Source organism: Bos mutus, chromosome 2 (genome assembly GCF_027580195.1).
Source record: "Bos mutus isolate GX-2022 chromosome 2, NWIPB_WYAK_1.1, whole genome shotgun sequence".
In the NCBI taxonomy this organism is placed as follows: Eukaryota; Metazoa; Chordata; class Mammalia; order Artiodactyla; family Bovidae; genus Bos; species Bos mutus.
Window position 1 is genome coordinate 28,578,372 of NC_091618.1, and position 26,160 is coordinate 28,604,531.

Sequence of the window (26,160 nt, forward strand, 5' to 3'; positions counted from 1 at the left end):
TATCGTCAGCCCTCCATAAACATTAACCATGTTGCTTTTATTACCACCAGAGTGCCTGTGGGGAGAGAGAGCACTTTGTACAACACCCAGGTGACCAGGTGAGCTGGCGGAGGCGTTTTCTCCTGGACTCCCTAACTTGGGGGTTGGGGGTTAAAGAATCGGGCCGGCCGTTCCAGGCTGTCCTAGCACCTCCGGGTCGGCAGAGGGCGTCCGCCACCCCCCGTAGAAGGGGCGGAGGGCGGGGCGGGGCGAGCCTCAGGGCCGGGGCGGGGCTATAGCGGCGGGAGTAGGGGCGGGCTGTGCGCAGGGGCCGGGCACTCGGACGCAGGCCCACACGTAAGGCCATGCAGGTAGGTGGTCTCTGTTCGTCCCCGACGAACTTCGATCCTAGACCCGCCCAGGTGCCCGCCCGGGTCCAAGCTCAGCAGCGTGCTTGCTGACGTGGGGGGCTCCCCTCGACCCTAAACGAAACCGAAAGTCTGATACCAAGTGACTTTACCTTCCCGGGTTGTTCAGGGGTGAGACCCAGGTGGGGTGTTCCCTAGGGGACAGGGCTTTGGTTCTGGGGTGGGGTCACGCATGTGGTGTACGGGCCGGCTCAGAGTTAGGGGCCTCTGATTGCGAGCTCAGAGTTTGGGAACTGACCGGGATTTCCAGCTAGTCGGTCACGTGGGGATGGACTTGGTGGGGCCGGACTGAAACTCGGATTAGGGGGCGGGCCGTCTGGGACCGGCTGGGCCCAGAGCGCAGCGGGAGGGTTGTGATACTTTCCGGTGGGTTGGAGCCCGGCCTTCTGCGTCTCTTGGTGTGGGGACAGGGGCGGAAGCCGAGGTCTGAGCCTGCGAGCCCTCACTCGGTGGGGATTGGCTGGAGAGGTTCCCGAAGCCGAGATGAGTCAGGGGTCCTAGACCTCGTAAGCGTATGAGCGCCCCCCCGACCCCCGTCCCCTAGGTGGCCATGAGCGGCAGGGCCCGCAAAGAGGCGGTGCAGGCCGCGGCCCGGGAACTGCTCAAGTTCGTCAACCGGAGCCCCTCTCCTTTCCACGGTGAGTGACCAGGGCAGGGGGCGGGTAGGGAGCCGGTGTGCCTCCTCCCGGCTTCGATCAACCGTGAGAGGGTTCTTTCCCTACAGCGGTGGCCGAGTGCCGCAGTCGCCTCCTCCAGGCCGGCTTCCATGAACTCAAGGAGACCGAGAGCTGGGATATCAAGCCGGAGAGCAAGGTACTGGGGATGGGGTGGGGGCGGAGAGGTAGGAACCTGGGCTGGGGCTCTAAGTCCTGTGCTCTGGCTAATCCAGCTCGAAACCCCCACCCCAGTACTTCCTGACCAGGAACTCCTCCACCATCATCGCATTTGCTGTGGGGGGCCAGTACGTTCCCGGCAATGGTTTCAGCCTCATTGGGGCCCACACGGACAGTCCCTGCCTCCGGGTAAGGAAGAGGGGCTGCCCGGGAGAAGGGAGGCATCAGGGGGTGTGCAGAGAAGACTTGTCAGCTCCTTCCTCCACTCTTGGGGCCCTTCTGTGTCACACTACCCGTCCTCTCGGCGCCAAATCATGCCGCCTGGCCTTTTCTGAATTCTTGTTCCCGGCTGTCCCACTCAGGTGAAACGGCGCTCTCGCCGCAGCCAGGTGGGCTTCCAGCAGGTTGGTGTGGAGACCTACGGTGGTGGGATCTGGAGCACCTGGTTTGACCGTGACCTGACCTTGGCTGGACGTGTCATTGTCAAGGTGGGGACTGGGGTTGGATCTGGGAGGCCCTGAGCTTCAGCTGCCTGAAGAATGACTGTCACCTCCCTTCAGGGAACCTGCAGAGAGCCCCCCAGGGAAAGGGGGAAGGGGCAGCCTGGGTCAGAGGACCACCTTGGTTAGTCTGGGCGAAGTAGGGGATTTAACCAGCTGCAGACGCAGGGCCCCCCAGCCTGGGCTGACCCTGCCTGTTTGGCCACAGTGCCCTACCTCAGGCCGGCTGGAGCAGCGGCTGGTGCACGTGGACAGGCCCATTCTTCGCATCCCGCACCTGGCCATCCACCTGCAGAGAAATGTCAATGAGAATTTTGGGCCCAACATGGAGATGCACTTGTGAGACAGGGTGAAGGTGGTGGTGGCCTGGAGCTGGGGAGGGTGTGGCGTGGGTGATGGTGGGGGGTGCCTGCTGGGATCTCGGAGACCACTCCCTAATGGTGGCCATGGTCAAGTTCTACCCCAGGGACCCAGCAGATGTCCAGGGCCCTGAGAGCTCTGCTTTGCTGAGAGGGAGCTGGGAATTGAGGGACTGGGGCAGTTCCCCATCAGGGGATGCCTGAGCGCAGGGTCCTGATGCAGGGTGTCCCACCTGCTGTGCCCTCCAGCACTCCCCCCACGTCCCCCTCACATGTCTTCCCGCAGGGTCCCCATTCTTGCCACATCCATCCAGGAGGAGCTGGAGAAGGGGACTCCTGAGCCAGGCCCCCTCAATGCTACAGTAAGAGCCACCTGCTCGTGGGGAGGGGCGCAGGGGGGAAGAGACTGGTTCCGGAGAAGGGGAGAGAGTGCGGAGTGAGCCCTCCTCTCAGCACCCCCTGCCCTGCAGGATGAGCGGCACCACTCGGTCCTCACGTCCCTTCTCTGCGCCCATCTGGGGCTGAGCCCCGAGGACATCTTGGAGATGGAACTGTGTCTCGCCGACACTCAGCCAGCGGTGAGGAACTCATCGGTGGGGACCCTGGGATTCCAGCCGGCGCGAGCATGTCTCCTCCTGAAGCGCTCATCACCTCTGCCAGTCCTTCGATTATACTCATCCCTGTTCTCCCTCATAGCTCAGTTGATAAAGAATCTGCCTGCAATGCAGGAGACCCCAGTTCGATTCCTGGGTCCATGCGCTGGAGAAGGGATCAGCTACCCACTCCAGTATTCTTGGGCTTCCCTGTGGCTCAGCTGGTAAAGAATCTGCCTGTAATGCAGGAGACCTGGGTTTGATCCCTAGGTTGGGAAGATCACCAGGAGAAGGGAATGGCTACCCACTTCAGTATTCTGGCTTGGAGAATTCCATGGACTGTATAGTCCATGGGGTTGCAAAGAGTCAACACGACTGAGTGGCTTTCACTTTCACTTCACTGTTTTCCCAGTAGAGACCACCCCGCTCTGCTTTCATGCAGTGGTTCTCGAAAACAGCAGGTTTCCCACGCCAGGTCTGCCTACTCGGGCTGTTTGGGGTGGGGGCATAAGCTTTCCACAACTTCCAGAGGAGTTTCTGCTACTGGGGTCCCTGTCCACTTTGACCTGTGCTGGCTCCAAACCTCTGAGGACGGGAGGCCTGGACGGGCACCGCCCCCGCTTCCTGGAGCCTGTCCTTGTATCTCTCCCAGTTGCTGACCGTAGGAGATGGCCATGTCTTTGGATGCTCGCCCATGTTTGACATGTGCTCAGCTTCTATTTCTTGCCTAGTCTCCTCTGTTTAGTTCCTTGGCGTTCTCCTTTTCTTGTTTGGTCTCTCCCTTGTCCTGTCCCGTAGGAACTGGTCAGGAACCGCAGGCCTGCACCCTCCTGTCCCTCAGCTCCAGCCTGGCCCTTCTCCATCCTCCTCTCAGCTCAGCAAAGAGGGCTGAGTGCTCTAGGCCAGAGGCTGGGAGAGGTTGGGCAAGGAACCAAGGAGATGTATTCAAACGCAGCTCTTAGGGAGCAGGGAGAAGAGGCTGAGTCCTGGGGAGGGGATGAAGATCAGGATGACCGTCCTGTCTTTCTAGGTCCTGGGTGGTGCCTACGAGGAGTTCATCTTTGCCCCTCGGCTGGACAACCTGCACAGCTGCTTCTGTGCCCTGCAGGTGAGGAGCGGGGCACTCCCAGGAGCACTGCGCGGGAGGACCGCCTTGAGTCCTATGGGTCATAAGACCCCTGATGCGGGTGGACCATGGGGAGAGGCCTAAATGCCGCAGCCTCAGTGTCGCTCCTCTGGGCCCCATCTTTGCACTGGCTGGGCTGGAGGGATGAGGTCCACAGGAGGGTTGTTCAGGGCCTCACAGAGACTTGTCCTGCTTCCAAGTTAAGCTCTGCTTTAAAGGAAAGACCCTAGCATCCTGTATAGCAGTATCTTCCCCTCCCTTTAACCTTCCCCCCCAAGCCCTGGCTTAAGCCCACCCAGCCGCCTTTGAGCCTTGGCATCTCATTGGGTGGCTGCATTGATATTCCCCACCTTCTTTCTACCCTGGTCACTTCCTCCTCCTCCTCACCTATCACCCGTGCTCTTCCCTCTGTCCTTTCCATTCTCCCCTTTGCACCCCGTCCTGTTCTCAGAGACAGGCTTTTGGCTGTAACTGAGACCAGAGCCAGACCTGGGATTCATAGCCACTTGCACCGCCAGCCAGCCAGTCACATCACCTCAACGGAGTCACAGTCACCTCTTTGGCCCTTAGTGTCCTTGCCGAGACCAACTAGTTTACATGACCTGTCTGGTCCTTTTGACTTGCTAGGGTTCTCAGCCCTTCCTCTCCATCTTACACACTCTCCTGCCTTTTGTGTGGGAAGGCATGTGAGGGAGGAGAGGGAGCTTTTCCCCCATCTCGTCGAAAAGGCCCCCCGCATGTCTTCCCACCCGGCAGCGCCCTGAGAGATGCAGCCCGGTGACCGCTGGAGCCCGCTTCACTCGGGCCTTGATGGTGGGAGGCGAGCAAGTGAGCCTCCCAGGTGTTGGTGGGCTGAGTTATGGAAGGAGGAGTGGGGAGGACGATGCTTTTGCCTGCTCTCCCAACAGGCCTTGATCGATTCCTGCTCAGCCCCTGCCTCCCTGGCCGCGGATCCCCACGTGCGCATGATCGCCCTCTACGACAATGAAGAGGTGCTTGGGGAGCTCTGGGGAGGGTCTCCTCCGGGGAGTCTTGTGCAGCCAGTGGTGTCCAGCAGCTGCCACGGGCCAGGGCTCTTCTGGAGGCTCCAGGGATGAGCCAGACACTGCCTGTGCTTGCTCAGCTCTCGGTGTGCCCTCTGGCTCAGCTTGTACCTGCTCCTAGTGTGACGACAACTCCCATGTCTCTGGGTGCCACGTGGTGAGTTCCTGGAGGACAGGGACTCTGCCCTTTCGCACTAGCAGCCCCAGGGCCTGGCGCAGGCTGGGTCCTCACCCTGCCTGGGTTGGGGTGCTTGGGTTAGGGTGCCAGCTGAGACGCCTACACAGCTACACAGCTTCCTGTAACCGCACACGTCAGGGTTAGCAGCTCCTGTCACATGCACGAAAGAAGATTGACCAGGGAGTTGGGGCACCTGGGCTTGAACCCCAGATGGTCAGGGGATAAGGAAGGCAGCCAGAAATGGAAGTGGACTGGACAATTCTCTTTCTCCCCTGGACATGGCCAAGCATTAGACGGTGGCCCCAGCTCACCATCAGCTTTTCAGTGGTATAGGGTTGGGGAAGTGGCTGATAACAGTCCGCATTCCCACCCACTGATTAAGTGGGGGTTCTGAGCCAGTTTGGGCAGTGGGCCCCTCTTCCTGGCCTCCATCTCCAGACTCCCAGACCAGACCCCCAGAGCCGGGCCTCTGTTGTCACCAGGTGGGGTCAGAGAGCGCACAGGGCGCACAGTCACTGCTGACGGAGCTGGTGCTGCGGCGGATCTCGGCTTCGCCCCAGCACCTGACGGCCTTCGAGGAAGCCATCCCCAAGTCCTACATGATCAGCGCAGACATGGCCCATGCCGTGCACCCCAACTACCTGTGAGTCTCCTGCACTGGGCATACAGGCCTCACATAGCTGGAGACTGGAGCGCGGCCTGCCTTCAGGCTCAGCCCTGGGCTTGGGGCTCCGCCTCTCCCCTTCCCCTTCCTCCTCATTCTGCCAGGAGGTTCCGTGGGGATTTCCTTTTGACTGCTCTGTAGCCTGACTTGGTCAAAGTCACGTCATGCCTAACCCATCCAAAGAGGCTCTGTCTACAGACTTACTTCTGCACACGCCCCCCCCGCCCGCCCCCCACCCCCGCCCCCCGTTGCAAGAGGCTGCCTGGAGCCCTGTGTTTAGCTTGACTCTGAGGTCCTGCAGGCTGGGTGGGAAAGAATGCCGTATTAGCAATGTCTGCCGTGAGCGAGTGGTGCGTGTTGACAGCTGTTGTTGGCCATCCCTGGCCCTTCTCGGTCTCTTACAGGGACAAGCATGAGGAGAACCACAGGCCCTTATTCCACAAGGTGAGGCGCTCCTGCTTCTCCTCTGGTGTCTGGAGGCCTGACTGTTTCCAGGCCCCATCCTGTTCCTCTGGACCTATCAGGCATCTCTGCCTCCCTCTCAACTCCTGGTTTCCCTCTCCCCAGGGCCCTGTGATCAAGGTGAACAGCAAGCAACGCTATGCCTCAAATGCGGTTTCAGAGGCCCTGATCCGAGAGGTGGCCAGCAGTGTCGGGGTGCCCCTGCAGGTGAGGATGGACCCTGCCTGGGAAGGTGGGGTGGGGGGCACAGGCAGATGGTCCCCCAGTAAGGAGGGCCTGGTAGACAGTCTTTAGTGGAGGAGGGTCCTAGTTGAGTGAGGAGCAGTGGGGTTGGATATACCCCCACCAGAGCCAGGAACTGTTCCCAGAGCCAGGAACAGTTCTGGTTCTGACGGGATGCTAGTCCTGTGACCCTGGACTCGTCTCCTGATTTCCCTTGATTTTGTTTCCACTCCTGGAAAATGGGGTTAAAGGTGCAGTGTCCTCGTGGCACATGGAGAGTTAGTCCTACCGCTTTCCCACCCAGCACCTCCAGCTCCCCTGTGTCTCTCTTACACGCCCTGGGGGCTTCCATAAGAGAAGTTCAGGGCCAGGAAACCTGGAACTCATTGTCACTCTTGCTTTGGCAACGGCCCATCTAGTCAGAGAGAGAGGGAGGGAGGGAAAAATATGCAATGATTAAGATCTATGTTAGGATAATAAATGTTTCAAGGGCTGGAGCCCAGGTGGTCCGGTGATAGACATAGCAGGGAGGTCCTGATAAGTTAGGACTAGACATGCTGAACTCCAGCCTAGGGCTCGCTCTGCCCATATAGCTTCCCCCACCTCACACTGTAGAACTGAGTTGTTCCATTCTCAGTAAGGCCTCTCTGAGGAGGTGACATTTGAGCTGAGACCTAAGCATTGAGAATGAGGCTGCTATGAGTAAATAGCATCCCTGCCTGAGGATGAGAATTAGTCACTTAGTCGTGTCTGAGTCTTTGTGACCCCATGGACTACAGCCCGCCAGGCTCCGCTGTCCATGGAATTCTCTAGGCAAGAATACTGGAGTGGCTTGCCATTTCCTTCTCCAGGGGATCTTTCTGACCCAGGGATTGAACCCGAGTCTCCTGCATTGCAGGCAAATTCTTTACTGTCTGAGCCACCAGGGAAGCCCCAAGGCAAAAGCCCCCAGTGGGCAGGAGTGATCTTGGTCCATTAGGAGCAGCCAGAGCTGAGAGCATGAGGGGGAGGAGCCAGTCTTGCTGGGCCTCCTAGGCAGGAAGGGTGTTTGGATCTTTTGCTAAGGCAGTAGGAGGACATTGGGGGATTTCTCTTCAACAGCTTACAGCAGAAGCAGGGCATATGTACTTTAGAAAATATAAATGGAAATGAGAAAATAAAACTTAATCCCAAGAGATTTGTACGTACTCTTCCAGATTTTTTTCTATGTATATACTTAACACACGTTTTGTTAAAAAAAAAATGAAATCATCTTGGATATATCTTCTGTTTCCTCTTTGTACTCAGTGTTCTCCATCTTTCTACTTCAGAAAATTTTAGTTTCCATAAATTTGTCTTATTTCATACACAGATCATTTTCAGTTATCCCCAAAGCATTCTTTACAGTCTGTCCCACTTTGGTTTCCAGTCCAGGATCGTGTGTTATATCTGGCTGTTTATCTAGCATAGCTACCCCACCTACTTTTGTTGTTCTTCTTCTTTTTTTAAATAACATTGACTTATTGAAGAAACCAGGCTCATCATCCCATGTGATGTCTCCTTCCTTTTTGTATTTTCCTGGTTGCTTCCTCATGGTGTCATTGAGTTTAAGCCTCTAGCCCGTGTATTTCCTGCAATCTAGAATTCATATCTAAAGGCTTGATGGATTCAGGTTAAACCTTTTTGGCCAGAAGACATCGTGAGAGGTGTGTCCTCCACGTTGTCTCACCCACACACTATCTGGGTGACTCACCCGTAGTGATAATAAGGTTGATCACCACACTGGGAGGGTTGCCCTCAGTCCCTCCGCTGCGTGGAGGTATTTCTCCTTTGACCGGACAGTAACCTGTACAAGTGATGAGCTTCCCATCAATCAGACAAGTGCTGAGTTTTAACACTAATTGATAATCCTTGCCTAAGTCCATAATTTCATCAGTGTTTACTGAAGAAATGCCCCCGTCCATTTTTTTTATTCCTTTTGCATTTATTAGCTATCATTCTTCTGTGAAGTAGAACTTTCTCCCATCCAGTAGGGCCATTTGATTATTGTGAAGTATGGTTGCTCCTGGAAAGTTAGGACAAATACTTACTGTTCCCTTTAATAACCAGTTTTCAAGGTGAAGTGTTTTAATGGCTGCCTCCCTTTTTGATGGTCTTGTAAATTGAGAATCATAGATTTCCGCTGGTTCAGGTGGATCTGGTCCACATAGTCATGTCATTTCACGCTCAAATTGTCCTGACTTTGACCAGCGGGAGTCCTTTCCACATAACTCCTGTGTTCTCTGTCATGACTCTGGGTAGTTGTCTTGCTTTTTGGCCCAAGAGGAAATTTCAGGCTCATCTTGCTCATTTCTCTCCCCAGACTTGGTGGCCTTTGATGGATATTGATGTCAGAGGCTTGTCTAGCATCATGAGTGTTCTTTGTTATTGTGGGGGCGGGGGGAGGAATGCTTTGGGGTCATTTCTAAGGACATAGGAAAAATGTACATATTTTAAAAATCGTGAGTTAATACTGCGATTCTCATTTTTAAAAAAAGAACAGTTACTACTTGGTTTTGTAATTTTCTTTTATGTGGAAAATCTTGATGTCTACCATCGTTATTATGATGGTATGTTTACCATCACATATTTACTTTTGTTTACCAGAATACAAATCAAGTAGTTTAAAACTTCCCATAGCTATATTTTTAAAACCACTAAGATTCAGATCAGATCAGATCAGATCAGTCGCTCAGTCGTGTCCGACTCTTTGCGACCCCATGAATCGCAGCACGCCAGGCCTCCCAGTCCATCACCAACTCCCGGAGTTCACTCAGACTCACGTCCATCGAGTCAGTGATGCCATCCAGCCATCTCATCCTCTGTCCTCCCCTTCTCCTCCTGCCCCAATCCCTCCCAGCATCACAGTCTTTTCCAATGAGTCAACTCTTTGCATGAGGTGGCCAAAGTACTGGAGTTTCAGCTTTAGCATCATTCCTTCCAAAGAAATCCCAGGGCTGATCTCCTTCAGAATGGACTGGTTGGATCTCCTTGCAGTCCAAGGGACTCTCAAGAGTCTTCTCCAACACCACAGTTCAAAAGCATCAATTCTTTAGCGCTCAGCCTTCTTCACAGTCCAAGTCTCACATCCACACATGAACACAGGAAAAACCATAGCCTTGACTAGATGGACCTTTGTTGGCAAAGTAATGTCTCTGCTTTTGAATATGCTATCTAGGTTGGTTATAACTTTCCTTCCAAGGAGTAAGTATCTTTTAATTTCATGGCTGCAGTCACCATCTGCAGTGATTTTGGAGACAAAATAAAGTCTGACACTGTTTCCACTGTTTCCCCATCTATTTCCCATGAAGTGATGGGACCGGATGCCATGATCTTCGTTTTCTGAATGTTGAGCTTTAAGCCAACTTTTTCACTCTCCACTTTCACTTTCATCAAGAGGCTTTTTAGTTCCTCTTCACTTTCTGCCATAAGGGTGGTGTCATCTGCATATCTGAGGTTATTGATATTTCTCCCAGCAATCTTGATTCCAGCTTGTGTTTCTTCCAGTCCAGCGTTTCTCATGATGTACTCTGCATATAAGTTAAATAAACAGGGTGACAATATACAGCCTTAACGAACTCCTTTTCCTATTTGGAACCAGTCTGTTGTTCCATGTCCAGTTCTAACTGTTGCTTCCTGACCTGCATACAAATTTCTCAGGAGGCAGATCAGGTGGTCTGGTATTCCCATCTCTTTCAGAATTTTCCACAGTTTATTGTGATCCACACAGTCAAAGGCTTTGGCATAGTCAATAAAGCAGAAATAGATGCTTTTCTGGAACTCTCTTGCTTTTTCCATGATCCAGCGGATGTTGGCAATTTGATCTGTGGTTCCTCTGCCTTTTCTAAAACCAGCTTGAACATCAGGAAGTTCACGGTTCACATATTGCTGAAGCCTGGCTTGGAGAATTTTGAGCATTACTTTACTAGCGTGTGAGATGAGTGCAATTGTGCGGTCGTTTGAGCATTCTTTGGCATTGCCTTTCTTTGGGATTGGAATGAAAACTGACCTTTTTCAGTCCTGTGGCCACTGCTGAGTTTTCCAAATTTGCTAGCATGTTGAGTGCAGCACTTTCACAGCATCATCTTTCAGGATTTGGAATAGCTCAACTGGAATTCTATCACCTCCACTAGATTTGTTCGTAGTGGGCTTTCTAAGGCCCACTTGACTTCACGTTCCAGGATGTCTGGCTCTAGGTCAGTGATCACACCATCATGATTATCTGGGTCGTGAAGATCTTTTTTGTACAGTTCTTCTCTGTATTCTTGCCACCTCTTCTTAATATCTTCTGCTTCTGTTAGGTCCATACTATTTCTGTCCTTTATCAAGCTCATCTTTGCATGAAATGTTCCTTTGGTATCTCTGATTTTCTTGAAGAGATCCCTAGTCTTTCCCATTCTGTTGTTTTCCTCTATTTCTTTGCATTGATCGCTGAAGAAGGCTTTCTTATCTCTTCTTGCTATTCTTTGGAACTCTGCATTCAGATGTTTATATCTTTCCTTTTCTCCTTTGCTTTTCGCTTCTCTTCTTTTCACAGCTATTTGTAAGGCCTCCCCAGACAGCCATTTTGCTTTTTTGCATTTCTTTTCCAAGGGGGTGGTCTTGATCCCTGTCTCCTGTACAATGTCACGAACCTCATTCCATAGTTCATCAGGCACTCTATCTATCAAATCTAGGCCCTTAAATCTATTTCTCGCTTCCACTGCATAATCATAAGGGATTTGATTTAGGTCATACCTGAATGGTCTAGTGGTTTTCCCTACTTTCTTCAATTTCAGTCTGAATTTGGCAATAAGGAGTTCATGGTCTGAGCCACAGTCAGCTCCTGGTCTTGTTTTTGCTGACTGTATAGAGCTTCTCCATCTTTGGCTGCAAAGCATACAATCAATCTGATTTCGGTGTTGACCATCTGGTGATGTCCATGTATAGAGTCTTCTCTTGTGTTGTTGGAAGAGGGTGTTTGTTATGACCAGTGCATTTTCTTGGCAAAACTCTATCAGTCTTTGCCCTGCTTCATTCCGTATTCCAAGGCCAAATTTGCCTGTTACTCCAGGTGTTTCTTGCATTCCAGTCCCCTATAATGAAAAGGACATCTTTTTGGGGTGTTAGTTCTAAAAGGTCTTCTAGGTCTTCATAGAACCATTCAACTTCAGCTTCTTCAGCGTTACTGGTTGGGGCATAGACTTGGATTACTGTGATATTGAATGGTTTGCCTTGGAAACGAACAGAGATCATTTTGTCGTTTTTGAGATTGCATCCAAGTACTGCATTTCGGACTCTTTTGTTGACCGTGATGGCCACTCCATTTCTTCTGAGGGATTCCTGCCTGCAGTAGTAGATATAATGGTCATCTGAGTTAAATTCACCCATTCCAGTCCATTTCAGTTCACTGATTCCTAGAATGTCGACATTCACTCTTGCCATCTCCTGTTTGACCACTTCCAATTTGCTTTACATTCCAGGTTCCTATGCAATATTGCTCTTTACAGCATCGGACCTTGCTTCTATCACCAGTCACATCCACAGCTGGGTATTCTTTTTGCTTTGGCTCCATCCCTTCATTGTTTCTGGAGTTATTTCTCCACTGATCTCCAGTAGCATATTGGGCACCTACTGACCTGGGGAGTTTCTCTTTCAGTATCCTATCATTTTGCCTTTTCATACTGTTCATGGCGTTCTCAAGGCAAGAATATGAAGTGATTTGCCATTCCCTTCTCCAGTGGACCACATTCTGTCAGATCTCTCCGTAAGATTACTGAGTGACTTTTCTTTATGTGTGGGTGGGGTGGGGTGCATGTTACGAAGCAAGGGGACATAAAGGGTACATATATATTTCCAGTCCCCCTGCCCGCTGCTTGGGGAATGGATTGTGTGAAAGGCAGTACGAGGTAGTTAGAACTGTGCTGGTGGTAGTGCAGATGGAGAGAATGGGACCGATTCAGAATATCCTGTCCTTCGGGCCTGCCTTAGTGTCAGCCTTGTGACTTTACACCGGTCACGTCCACTCTTTGGGGAGGTCGGAGTGGACATTGTACCAGACTCCTTTCAGCCCCTCAGTTCTAAGGTGACTTCCTCCTGGGTCTTAAGAAACAGGTGTTACATGTTGCTCATGAACGGCTCTCCCTCTCCGCAGGATCTCATGGTCCTTAAGAAACAGGTGTTACATGTTGCTCATGAACGGCTCTCCCTCTCCGCAGGATCTCATGGTCCTTAAGAAAAGGTGTTACATGTTGCTCGTGAACGGCTCTCCCTCTCCGCAGGATCTCATGGTCCTTAAGAAACAGGTGTTACATGTTGCTCGTGAACGGCTCTCCCTCTCCGCAGGATCTCATGGTCCTTAAGAAACAGGTGTTACATGTTGCTCGAGCACGGCTCTCCCTCTCCGCAGGATCTCATGGTCCTTAAGAAACAGGTGTTACATGTTGCTCGTGAACGGCTCTCCCTCTCCGCAGGATCTCATGGTCCTTAAGAAACAGGTGTTACATGTTGCTCGTGAACGGCTCTCCCTCTCCGCAGGATCTCATGGTCCTTAAGAAACAGGTGTTACATGTTGCTCGTGAACGGCCCTTCCTCTCCGCAGGATCTCATGGTCCGGAATGACTCACCCTGCGGCACCACCATCGGACCTATCTTGGCCTCTCGGTTAGGTCTGCGGGTGCTGGATTTAGGCAGCCCCCAGCTGGCCATGCATTCCATCCGGGAGACAGCCTGCACCACAGGAGTACTCCAGACCATCACTCTCTTTAAGGTGACTCTGAACCCTCTCCCCCGTCACTGTGGGAGCCAGGCTCCCTCCCCATCTGGTACCTGGATCAGTCCTGGGGCACCATCACCAAGTGAGCGGCCCGTGCACGGGGCTGGTTGTCTTAGTGCTACCGTGTAGGGAAAGTAGGGTCCCCCTTCTTCTCAAAGCTCAGGGGCCCTCATCAGCCCCCAGAGGATAATGAAAAGTTGGAGAGGAGATTGGGGATGAGAAGACTGACAGCAGTCAACTGTGGGCGAAGCAACTACGCCTTCCTCTCTTGCTGGGCTGTGTTGGTAGACAGTGAGCAGTGGGGCACCCCCCATCTGGTCTCCACTAACCGCAAATCCCATGTTGCCTTCTCTTTTAGGGCTTCTTTGAGCTGTTCCCTTCTCTGAGCCGTAGCCTCCTGGTAGACTGAGACCTCTGGAGAAACTTCTCTCACACGTGAGAGGGGAAGTTCTCAGCTGAGCTGAAGCTGGATTATTAAAGTGGATTTTTCACTCAAGCTCATTCCGTTGCACTTATTTGGAGGTTGGCGGGGTGGGGGGTTCGGGCCTGGCTTAAACCTCTGAGTGCAGAACAGGCGGGGAAGTTAGGGTACAGGTAGAGGAGGCCGCAGATCCTGGGAGAGCTCATGGAGACTGGATTTCAAGTCTGTTTTTCTTTTTTCTTAAGCTCATGCCTAAGTGAAGAGGTGGGTGAGTTCACAATGGGAAGGTCACGTCTTCTCCCATCCCCAGTCCTTCCATTCCCAGAATAGTTTGGGAGCCCAGCCTGGCCCTCAGGTCTGAGTGCTCAGCGTTAGATGCCCCCAGAGCCTCCCTGGGCGGCTCAGGCTGTTCCCCTTTGCACCCATCCCTTTCCCACCCCTCCCAGGCACTGCCAGGAGAGGGACAGAGTCTGGGCTTCAGCTTTGCTCTTCATCATCCTTCACTTAGCAGCTGCTGCTGTTACTTGATTGTTAACATATGACCAAGAAACGATTATCACTGAAAAAAATCAAAATAGGAAAAGTCCACAAGTCTACTTGTAAACTCTTCTATCAAAATAATTGTGCTAAGTGGTGTCTTTCCAACTTTTTGGTTACCAATGCAAAAATTAATTTGTATATAAATACAACCATTTAGGTTTTAAAAAACAGTAAGATGCATAAAATAATAATGATGCCTGTAGGATTTAAAATACATATGATTAAACTGTATAACCACAATAGCATAAAACTATGGAGAGAGAAACGTGTTAAAGTGTGCTTAAGTGTGTTTAAACTTAAGTATCTTGCTATGTTCAGGAGGAGAGGGAAGGAATCAGTTCAATACTATCCTTTGAAGTCAAGGATTTATATTGTAGTTTTTAGGAAAGACACTAAAATAGAGCTTGAGTCAATAGCTTCTATTAGGGGTTGGATTGTCCCCTGAAAGATGCTGAAATCCTAAGCCCCCAGGATCTATCGATGCAATGTTATTTGGGAAAAGGGTCCTGCTGATGATCAAGTTAAGATGAGGTCATTATAGGGGTCCCTCATCCAACAGGACTGTGTCCTTATAAAAAGGGGAAATTTGGACACACAGAGATGCATAGAGTGAAAGAGATGAGGAGACCGCAAGAGTGCCATGTGAAAGTGGAGGAGCAGAGTGTTGCAGGTACAAGCCAAGGCATGTCAGAGATGACCAGCAAACCACAGGAAACTAGGAAGAGGCAAGAAAGGATTCCCCTACAGGTTTCAGAGGGAGCATGGCCCTGCCAACACCTGGATTTCAGACTCCCAAGCCTCCAAACTGTAAGAGACCAAATTTCCATTGTGTTAAGCCAGCCAGTTCAAGGTACTTTATTACAGCAGCCTGAGGAAACAAATGTGACTTCAAACTAATTGAGTGAGGAAAATGGGATAATAAAAAATAATCGGTCTATTCTGCAACTTCGCTTCAGATGGTTCAGCAAAACCATATTATGTATATGTGTGTGTGCTATCAAATAGTAAAATAGGTTGGCTCTAAGTTAAAAAGCATTGACTCTAAGTGGAGAGATTGAGGGTGTTCATTGTACTATTTTTTTTTTCAAATTTTGTATGTTTGAACATTTTTATACTAAAAATGTGGGGAAATTTTTTTAAAATTCAGAAGGAGAAATGAAAAAAGAAGCAGTAGAAAGCATTTAAGATGGTCGACTGAAACCCAGTATCTCTACTTAAAACATTAATAAATTGACTAATTGTATCATATCTCAAAGTTCTTATTTAAAAAAACAAGTAGACTATTTTAGTCAAAATACAAAGATTGTCAGACTCAGAAAATTATAGCTGTTTACAAGAGACACAGCTAAAACAAAAGGATACAGAAGGTTGACAAAACCCTATGTATTTGTCAGTTTTTGAATTCCACAAATTTCATATACGAAACCATACTCTCTTTGTCCAAATTGTCAGATTTCTTTTTTAACTTGTCTGGCTTTTGATTAACAATTTTGGCTTTTGATTAACAAGATTTGATTAGCATAATATTTTTTAGATTTATCTATGTGGTTGCATGTGGAAGTAGTCCTTTTTTTTGCTGAATATTTTATATATACCATATTTTGCTGAATAATAAAATAATACCATATTCAGCAAAATATACCATATACCATGGTTTCTTTCTTCATTTTCCTATTGATGGTATTTGAATTGCTTTCAGCGTTTGGCTATGATGAAGAAAGCTCTTGTGAACATTCTTATGCAAGTATGCTGCTGCTAAGTCGCTTCAGTCGTGTCCGACTCTGGGCGACCCCATAGACAGCAGCCCACCAGGCCTCCCCGTCCCTGGGATTCTCCAGGCAAGAACACTGGAGTGGGTTGCCATTTCCTTCTCCAATGCATGAAAGTGAAAAGTGAAAGTGAAGTCGCTCAGTTGTGTCCGACTCTTCACGACCCCATGGACTGCAGCCTACCAGGCTCCTCCGTCCATGGGATTTTCCAGGCAAGTATATTTGTGGACAAATACTCATTACTCTTGGATATATACCTAGGAATAGAATTACAGGTTATAGGATAGGTGTATGCTTGTTTTATAAGAAACTTCTAAACTATTTTACAAAGTGGCTTTTTACACACCCACCAGGAAAATTCTAGTTGCTCTACACCCTCACCAACACTTGATATTGTCAGTCTCTTTAATTTTAGCCATTTTGTTAAGTGTGTAGTAGTAACTGATTGGATTTTAGTTTGCATTTTCCTGGTAAGTAATATTGAGCACGTTTTCACTGGCTGTTCGGATAACCTCATGTGAAGTTGCTGTTATATTTTGGCCATTTACATTGACTTGTTTGTCCTATTCTTATTGATGGATATATAGAATACACAGATGTACACTCAGAACGTAAATTCTGAATGTTTGTATGTTCCTATATAGAATCCAAGTCCTTTGTTGGGTTTGTGCATCAAAGATACTGTCACCCAGTGTGTAGCTAGTAGAAGCTATTGATTTTTAAAATATTTTTCAACTTGATTGTGGTATAATTTACACACAAGAAACTATACCCATTTAAAGTATACAATTTTTTTGAAAAGTATACAATTCAATGAATTTTCACAGATATATACATCTAGGAAGACATCTCCACAGTCAAGATACAGAACATTTCCATCACTCCCCCAAAAAGTTGCCTTCTACGCACTGTGCAATCATTTACTCTCCATCGCTGGGCCCCAAGTGACCAGTGGTCTGCTTTCTGTCACTATAGGTTGGTTTGCATTTTTTGGAATTTTTCATAAAAGGAATCAGGCAGTACGTGCTTTTTATGTCTGGTGCATAATCATCTGATAGTTTCTCCTTAGAACAAGTAATGTAGGGAATTACGCTGATAGATTTTCCTAATATCAAGCCATATATTCCCAGAACAAGTCCCCCTTGGTCATGTCATGTTCTTTTTTAAGGGATCATTAATTGTATTTGACAACACTTTATTTCACTTTATTTGGGATTTCAGCATGTATATTCATAAATAAGATTGATTTGCAGGGTTTGTTGGCATGTTAGGTTTAGCTATTAATGTTACTCTTGCTTCATAAAAAATTTTTTGATGTTTTCCTGGTCTAATTTATTTATGCACTAATTTTTGTAAATTTTGGTTTTAGAAATTAGTCATGTTATCTAAGTGTTCGCATTTATTTGCCCAGTTTAAAGCAGTCTCATTACTATTTCCCCCCGACCCTTTGGTTAATCATTTCCCCTTTAATTTCTCTCTTCTCTCTCCCCCCTCTCCTTTTTTTCTCCCTTTCTTGTGTTTGTTCTCCTTTTTTTTCTCTTAAGTTAGCCAGTAGTTTCCCAATGGAGTGGATTTTTTTCTAAGTACCAGCAGTTGTTTACCTTTGTTAGTGCTAAGTGTTGGTAAGCCCCGCCTGCTGTTGTATCACAGTTACCAAGCCTCCCCCTGGCTGAGGCAGGCAGTGTTGATGAGAGGGATCACTCCCTAGTGTTGACGTGATAATGGGATTTCAGAACAGCAGAGACCAGGTGGCAGCACTTTACCACTCAAGCTTGTAGTATTTTCTGTCTCCTAATTAGGCTATCGGAGAAGGCAATGGCACCCCATTCCAGTACTCTTGCCTGGAAAATCCCATGGACGGAGGAACTTGGTAGGCTGCAGTCCATGGGGTCGCTAAGAGTCGGACACAACTGAGCGACTTCACTTTCACTTTTCACTTTCATGCACTGGAGAAGGAAATGGCAACCCACTCCAGTATTCTTGCCTGGAGAATCCCAGGGACAGGGGAGCCTGGCAGGCTGCGGTCTATGGGGTCGCACAGAGTCGGACACGACTGAAGTGACTCAGCAGTAGCAACAGCAGCAATTAGGCTATAAGCCAGAGTAATGACTGTTTTTTTTTCCCCCCACTTTGGCTGCTTGGCCTGTGGACTCTTCTTTCCCTGACCAGAGATTGAACCTGTGTCCTCTGCGTTGGAAGGTGGATCCTTAACCACTGGGCCACCAGGGAATTCCCCAGTAATGAGTACTTTTATTTCCTTCTTTCTCTTTAACTGCATGATTTTTGAGGCATGCACAGAGACATTTGGACTTAAGCAGCTGCTGATATCCTGTGGGGACTGCAACTGTTATTTGTGATAATAAAATGTTGAATTAAATAGAGGACATTTGGAAGCCTAGATCATTTTTAAAAATAATGAAATAATAAAAAGTAGAAGGTGTTTGTAGAAGACGCTGTGGGTAACCCACCTGTGGGTCTCACTTTCCCCACTTCAGTCCACTTGGGCCCACGTCCAACCACCGATATCTGTACTTCTTTACCTGCAGGCTTTCCTCTGCTGCTTAACTAGTTTTCCACTCACGTGGCTGTTGGAAATGCCAGGGAACTAATACTGTCTACCCCAGAGAAGTTTAACCAGTGATTGGCGAGATTTTGTGTATGGATACACAGCTGCACATGTCTTGGGTGAAGTAACTCTGATGTCTGTGGTTTATACTGACTCCCACAGTCTCTCATGAGAAACGCTGGGCTGGATGAAGCATAAGCTGGAATCAAGATTGCCAGGAGAAATATCAATAACCTCAGATATGCAGATAACACCACCCTTATGGTAGAAAGTGAAGAACTAAAGAGCCTCTTGATGAAAGTGAAAGAGGAGAGTGAAAAAGTTGGCTTAAAGCTCAACATTCAGAAAATGAAGATCATGGCATCCATCCCATCACTTCATGGCAAATAGATGGGGAAACAATGGAAACAGTGTCAGACTTTATTTTTTTGGGCTCCAAAATCACTGCAGATGGTGACTGCAGCCAGGAAATTAAAAGCACTTACTCCTTGGAAGGAAGTTATGACCAAACTAGACAGCATATTAAACAGCAGAGACATTACTTTGCCAACAAAGGTCCGTTTAGTCAAGGCTATGGTTTTTCCAGTAGTCAGGTATGGATGTGAGAGTTGGACTATAAAGAAAACTGAGCACCAAAGAATTGATGCTTTTGAACTGTGCTGTTGGAAAAGACTCTTGAGTCCCTTGGATTGTTAGGAGATCCAACCAGTCCATCCTAAAGGAGATCAATCCTGAGTGTTCATTGGGAGGACTGATGTTGAAGTTGAAACTCCAATACTTTGGCCACCTGATACGAAGAGCTGACTCATTTGAAAAGACCCTGATGCTGGGAAATATTGAGGGCAGGAGGAGAAGGGGACGACAGAGGATGAAATGGTTGGAAGGCATCACCGACTCAATCAACATGAGTTTGGGTAGACTCCGGGAATTGGTGATGGACAGGGAGGGCTGGCATGCTGCAGTTCATGGGGTTGCAAAGAGTCGGACACGACTGAGCAACTGAACTGAACTGAACAGTCTCTCCAGCAAAATTAAACTCCAGAATGAAGCCTGATAACAAACCCCTACATCAGCCAGCCTCCCTTCCTTGTCTCCCACCCCTCCCAATGTTCTCCTTCATCTCCCGAGTATACTTCTTGCCCTCAGATTCTTGTCTAGGGTCTGCTTCTGGGAAAACCCAAACTAAATTAGAATTCCTTTGAGATGGAGAATAAGGCACTCTCCTATTCTGGGCTTCCCAGGTGGCACTAGTGGTAAAGAATCTGCCTGCCAATGCAGGAGACATAAGAGATGTAGATTAGATCCCTGTGTCTGGAAGGTCCCCTGGAGGAGGAAATGGCAACCCACTCCAGTATTCTTGCCTGGAGAATCCCATGGACAGAGAAGCCTGGTGGGCTATGATTCCTAGGGTCACAAAGAGTCAGACACAACTGAGGTGACTTAGCAGCAGCAACCTACTATTCTATTTCTATTCCACACTGTACTGTAGGTCCCTAGTGATGTAATAAAGTGAGGAAAGTAATAAAAGACAGAAGGGCTGGAAAGGGAGGAGTAAACTTCCTTTCGATATGATTTGTTATAGAAAAATCCAGAAGATCTATTATTTGAATTAGTAAAAGCTTATCAAGATAGCTGGCTGAACATCCATATACAAAATCAATTATATTTCTATATACCAGTCATGAATGGTTAGAAAATGAAATTTTCAAAGGATTACTTCTACAAAGCATACAAATCAGGAACCTATGAGTAAACATAAAAATATGGGAGATCGCTACAGAGAAAATTAAATGAAAGTAGGTGGAAGATATGTGTTATTTGTGGATGTTGAACTCAATATTGTAAAAATATCAGTTATCCTCCAAATTGATATATAGGTTCAAGGCAACCCTAATAAAATTGTCATGGGTTCTCCTCCTCCTCCTTGCTCTTCTTGTTCTTTTGTGTGAGTTGACAAGGGGATTCTATAATATATATAATATACTATATGGAAACAGCTAGGGCTTTCCCAACAGCTCAGGATGGGTAAAGAATCTGCCTGCAATGCAGGAGACGCGGGTTCAATGCTTGGGTCGGGAAGATCCCCTGGAGAAGGAAATGGCAACCCAATCCAGTATTCTTGCCTGAAAAATCCCATGGACAGAGGAGCCTGGCGGGCTACAGTTCAGAGTCACAAAGAGTTGGACACAACTGAGCAACTAAACACAATGTGGAAACAGCTAAGACATCTTTGAAGAAGGTCAACTGCCTTACCAGTTGAAGCTTGTTGCAAAGCTGTAGTAATTAAGACAGTGTCTTGTTGGTTCAACGATAGACTGACCAATAAAACTAAGAGAGACAATTGAATATCTGATATTTGATTTGTGATTAAAGTGACAATTCAGATGGGTCTTTTCAATAAATTGTGCTGTGAAAATTGGATATCCATGTGGAAAAATTAAATTGGAACCCTATCTCCCACAATACACAAATCAATTGCAAGTAGGCGTTACATCTAAATATAGATGGCAAAATAATAGAACTTTTAGAAAACATTCAGTTCAGTTCAGTTCAGTCGCTCAGTCATGTCTGACTCTTTGTGACCCCATGGACTGCAGCATGCCAGACTTCCCGGTCCATCACCAATTCCTGGAGCTTGCTCAAACTCATGGCCATCGAGTCAGTGATGCCATCTAACCATCTCATCTTCTGTCACCCTCTTCTCCTCCCGCCTTCAATATTTCCCAGCATCAGGGTCTTTTCCAATGAGTCAGTTCTTCACATCAGGTGGCCAAAGTATTGGAGTTTTAGCCTCAACATTAGTCCTTCCAATGAATATTCAGGACTGATTTCCTTTAGGATGGACTGATTGGATCTCCTTGCAGTCCAAGGGACTCTCAAGAGTCTTTTCTAACACCACAGTTCAAAAGCATCAATTCTTTGGTGCTCAGATTTCTTCATAGTCCAACTCTCACAGCCATACATGACCACTGGAAAAACCATAGCCTTGACTAGACAGACCTTTGTCGGCAAAGTAATGTCTCTGCTTTTTAATATACTGTCTAGGTTGATCATAGCTTTTCTTCTGAGGAGCAAGTGTCTTTTAATTTCCTGGCTGCAGTCACCATCTGCAGTGATTTTGGAGCCCCAAAATACAGTCTCTCACTGTTTCCATTGTTTCCCATCTATTTGCCATGAAGTGATGGGATGGATGCCATGATCTTAGTTTTTTGAATGTTGAGTTTTAAACCAGCTTTTTCACTCTCCTCTTTCAGGAGAATATCTTTACCACCTTGGTTAGGGGAAGGTTTAAACAGGATACAAAGAACACTAAGCAAAAAGAAAACACTGGCAAATTTTGCCTCATTAAAATGAAGACATCATTAAGAGAATTAGAAGACAAATTGTGAAGTGAGACAGACATTTGAAACATATAATTGACATAGAGCTCATATTCAGAGTCTGTAAAGTCCTACAAGTAGGTAGGAAACATCAGACATCCAAAAGAAAAATGAGCAAACTACTTGAGCAGGCATTTCATAAAAGAAGAGGAAATCCATTAAATGGGCATTAAATATATGAAAACATGCTCTACTTCATAAGTCAGCAGAGAAATGTTAGATTAAATAATGTGAAGTGAACTGTGCTTGACCATTTTGACCTACAAAATGGCAATATCATTCAGTTTAACCTAACACAAACTGAAGCCAAGGTTAGACACCACTACACTCATATAATACACTGAAGTTTTTAAATCTGACAATTCCAAGTGTTGGTGAGGCTGTGGAGCAACAGGAACTCCCGTCCAAGGTTAGTGGGAGTGTATCTTGCCACCAGCTTAGGGCACCAGCGTTGTCCTCTCTGACCCAGCTCTTCTACTCTAGGTGTCACCCTCAGTAAATGTATTTGCGTGGGCACCAGGAGACGTGTGCAAGAAGGTTCATAGCAGCACTGTTCATGAAGTCCCAAATGGGAGTAACCCAAGGGCCCGTAACAGTACAACAGATTCTAGGAGAGATGTTAGTTTTGTAGGAGTTGAAACATATAAAACTTGAGGACCCTCTTTAAGGAGCAGAACACCAAATCACAAATAAAATTTTAGTATGAAAGAAAATGTTTAATTAGAGCAAGGATGAGCATTTCAGGAAGAGTGAACACCAATTCTCACAAAAAGTGAAAGAGAAGACAGCACCAGTGTAATCCTGATACCAAAGTCAGACAAAGACACCACATGAAAAGGGAAGAAAGTCATCCCTTATGAATGAGATGCAAAAATTCTCAACGAAACAGCAAACTGAATTCAGCCACAATTAAAAGTACTATACACCATAACAAAGTGAGATTCATCCCAGGAATGCAAGCTTGGTTCAACTTATGAAAAGCAATCTAACTAACACACTGTGTTAATAGAATTAAGGACAAAAACCACATGATCATCTCAACAGATGCAGAAAAAGAATTTAATAAAATCCAACATTCTTTCATGATAAAAATATTCAGCACCCAGAAACAGAAGGGAACTTCCACAACCTGATAAAGGGTGTCTTGAGAAATCCACAGATAACTTTACATTCAATGATGAAAGGCTGAAATCTTCCTTCCTAAGATCAGGCACAAGACAGGGTGTCTTTTCTCCCCACATTCAGTCAACATCGTATCGGAGCTTCTCTCCTGGGCAATTAGGCAAGAAAAAGACGTAAATGGAATGAGAAAATGTAATGTATTACTTTTGCAAATCACACATAAAGTTCTGATCATGTGGACACGTAGCTGGGGCTTCTTCCAGAGTCTTGGAAAGGGTCCATGAAGGTGAAGACTCCCAAAGCTGAAGCTTTGTTAGCCTCACAGTACATCCTACTCTGAATTGCAATGTAATGATATCACATAGTGGAAGGCAATGAAAATGAATACAATGTATATTTATTATACTCAATATAGTTGTAGTCAACAACATGGGTGATTCTTTATAACATAACGTTGAAAAAAAGTTATCACAAGATAATACATATTGTATTTAGTGAGTTGAATAGTGTCTCCCCCAAAATTCATGCCTACCTGGCAACTTAGAATATGCCTTATTTTGGAAATAGGGTCTTGCAGATGTAATTAGTTAAGAATCTTGAGATGAAATTATCCTAGATTTAGGGTGGGCCTTAAATCCAATGAGTAGTGTCTTTATAAGAAAAAAGAGAGGTTTGAACACAGGAAGACAGAGAGAAGAAGTCCATGTGAAGACAGAGGCAGAAATTGGAGTTGTGCTTCTACAAGCCAAGGAATGCCGGGGGATGCCCAGAAGGTATAAAGGGAAAAAAAGATTACTCCAGAGAGCCTTTGGAGGAAGCTCAGTCCTTCCAACACCTTGATTTCCTACTTTTGGCCTCTAGATCTGTGAGAAAATAAATTTCTGTTGTTTTAAGCCATCAGGATTGTGGTAACTTGTTTCAGTCACCACAGGAAGCTGCTGCTGCTGCTGCTAAGTCGCTTCAGTCGTGTCTGACTCTGTGTGACCCCATAGACGGCAGCCCACCAGGCTCCGCCGTCCCCAGGATTCCCCAGGCAAGAACACTGGAGTGGGTTGCCATTTCCTTCTCCAAAGCATGAAAGTGAAAAGTGAAAGTGAAGTCGCTCAGTCGTGCCCGACTCTTAGCAACCCCATGGACTGGAGCCTACCAGGCTCCTCCATCCATGGGAATTTCCAGGCAAGAGTACTGGAGTGGGGTGCCATTGCCTTCGAAGCTAGTACACCTTAAAATTGTGTTTGTAAACACTACTCTTTAGAAATGTGTACTTATTTATGTTACATTACAGCAAAGATAAGGAAGGATGTTATGCCCATGAAGTCAAGAGAGTGATTAACTTTGGGAGGAAAGAAAGAAGGCAGAGTTGTAATCTGGAAGGGACAAGATGTTTCTGGGGTTATTGACAATGTCCTATTGCCTGGAGACTTTGACATGGTTATTCACACTCTAATAATCTGTTGAGCCTCGCGTTTATATTTTACCCATTTTTATTTATACGTACTTTCACAATCATAAAGTAAAATACTTAAAAAGGGGGGAAAGGCATAAAGTCCTCTAAACACAAAGTTAGCATCAGAAACATTCTAAATTGAAAGAGGAGAGGAGTTGCTTCTAAGAAGAAGTGAAGTGAAGTGAAAGTTGCTCAGTCGTGTCCAACTTTTTGTGACTCCATGGATTCCATGGAATTCTCAGGCCAGAACACTGGAATAGGTAGCCTTTCCCTTCTCCAGGGGATCTTCCCAACCCAGGGATCTCGAACCAAGGTCTCCTGCATTGCAGGCAGATTCTTTATCAACTGAGTTATTAGGGAAGCCTGGATTATTAGAAGTAATGAAATGCCCTCTTTTTGCCTAATAAACCCATGAAGTGTAAGATCAGCCCTAGACAAAGACAGGAGCTGGGCAATTAGGGTCAGGAAAACCTCCTTCCCCGGCCCTTCTCTCCTGGCTTCCCCCAGGGGGCGCTGCTCTCCACTGAACTCAGCTTCCAGGGACAAGAGCCAGCCCTTACTTTGCTTCCCTAGGGCACCGCTAAGGGAAGACTGAAATGTTCAAGCAAAAATGAACCAGAAAGCCAGCCTTGGCAGAGGGATCCAAAGGCAGAGAGGACAGCGAATCTGCACACTCTGGAAGCGAACGAGAGCCTGTTTTCCAGGCTCTGGATGCCTTCAGTCCATGTACTGTCTCAGCAGTAAAAGGCACTCCTCCCCTAGTGCCCCCACTCCTGGCTCCTGCTTACCTCCACACAGGTGACATTTCTCAGTTTGCACACATGTGCCAGCACACCTTTATACACACAAGTGCAACATGTACATGCTCATGCACACCTTCATATACCTACACATGTACATACCTCACACACATACATCAACATAACACATGCACGAGTATACGCATTCACGGACATATACACATACAAATGCACATACACAACCATATACACACATGGGCACAACGAATACTCATAGGCACACACGTACATATACACAAATAAATACACATACCATTGTTGTCATTCAGTCCCTTGGTCTTGTCTGACTTTGCAACTCCATGAACCGCAGCATGCCAAGCTCCTCTGTCCTTCACGGTCTCCTGAAATTTGCTCAAACTCATGTCCATTGAGTTGGTGATACCATCCAACCATCTCATCCTCTGCCGCCTCCTTATCCTCTTGACCTCAATCTTTCCCAGCATCAGGGTCTTTTATAATGAGTCAACTCTTTTCATCAGGTGGCCAAAGTATTGGAGCTTCAGCACTAGCATCAGTCCTTCCAAGGAATATTCAGGGTTTATTTCCTTTAGGATTGACAGGTTTGATCTCCTTGCTGTCCAAGGGACTCTCAAGAGTCTTCTCCAGCACCACAGTTTGAAAACATCAGTTCCTCGGTGCTCAGTCTTCTTTATGATTCAACTCTCACCTATGTACATGACTACTGGAAAAACCATAGCTTTGACTATATGGACCTTTGTCAGCAAAGTAATGTCTATGCCTTTTAATATGCTGTCTAGGTTTGTCATAGCTTTTCTTCCAAGGAGCAAGTAAGTGTCTTTTAAATTGTTGGCTGCAGTCACTGTCCACAGTGATTTTGGAGTCAAAGAAAATAAAATCTATCACTGTTTCCACTTTTTCCCCATCTATTTGCCATAAAACATGTCTAAATATACTCATCCATCCACACTAAACTTATATACATATATATACAAACC

At 47.1% G+C, this 26,160-nt stretch overlaps 1 protein-coding gene across 2 annotated transcripts; it reads left to right on the forward strand.

Moving 5' to 3' along the window:
* Positions 1-261: 261 nt before the first annotated feature.
* Positions 262-13,660, forward strand: DNPEP (aspartyl aminopeptidase). Of its 2 annotated transcripts, XM_070386210.1 has the most exons (15): positions 262-350; positions 952-1,045; positions 1,132-1,220; positions 1,316-1,429; positions 1,603-1,728; positions 1,949-2,079; positions 2,386-2,461; positions 2,570-2,677; positions 3,723-3,800; positions 4,727-4,810; positions 5,522-5,682; positions 6,108-6,147; positions 6,271-6,372; positions 12,986-13,153; positions 13,518-13,660. In XM_070386210.1, the coding sequence occupies exons 1-15, from the start codon at positions 345-347 to the stop codon at positions 13,566-13,568; spliced, it is 1,428 nt and encodes a 475-aa protein (XP_070242311.1). In that variant the 5' UTR covers positions 262-344; the 3' UTR covers positions 13,569-13,660. The 2 variants fall into 2 exon arrangements, with proteins under 2 accessions (XP_070242311.1, XP_070242319.1); XM_070386218.1 differs by lacking the exons at positions 12,986-13,153; positions 13,518-13,660 and adding an exon at positions 12,539-12,721.
* Positions 13,661-26,160: the final 12,500 nt, after the last annotated feature.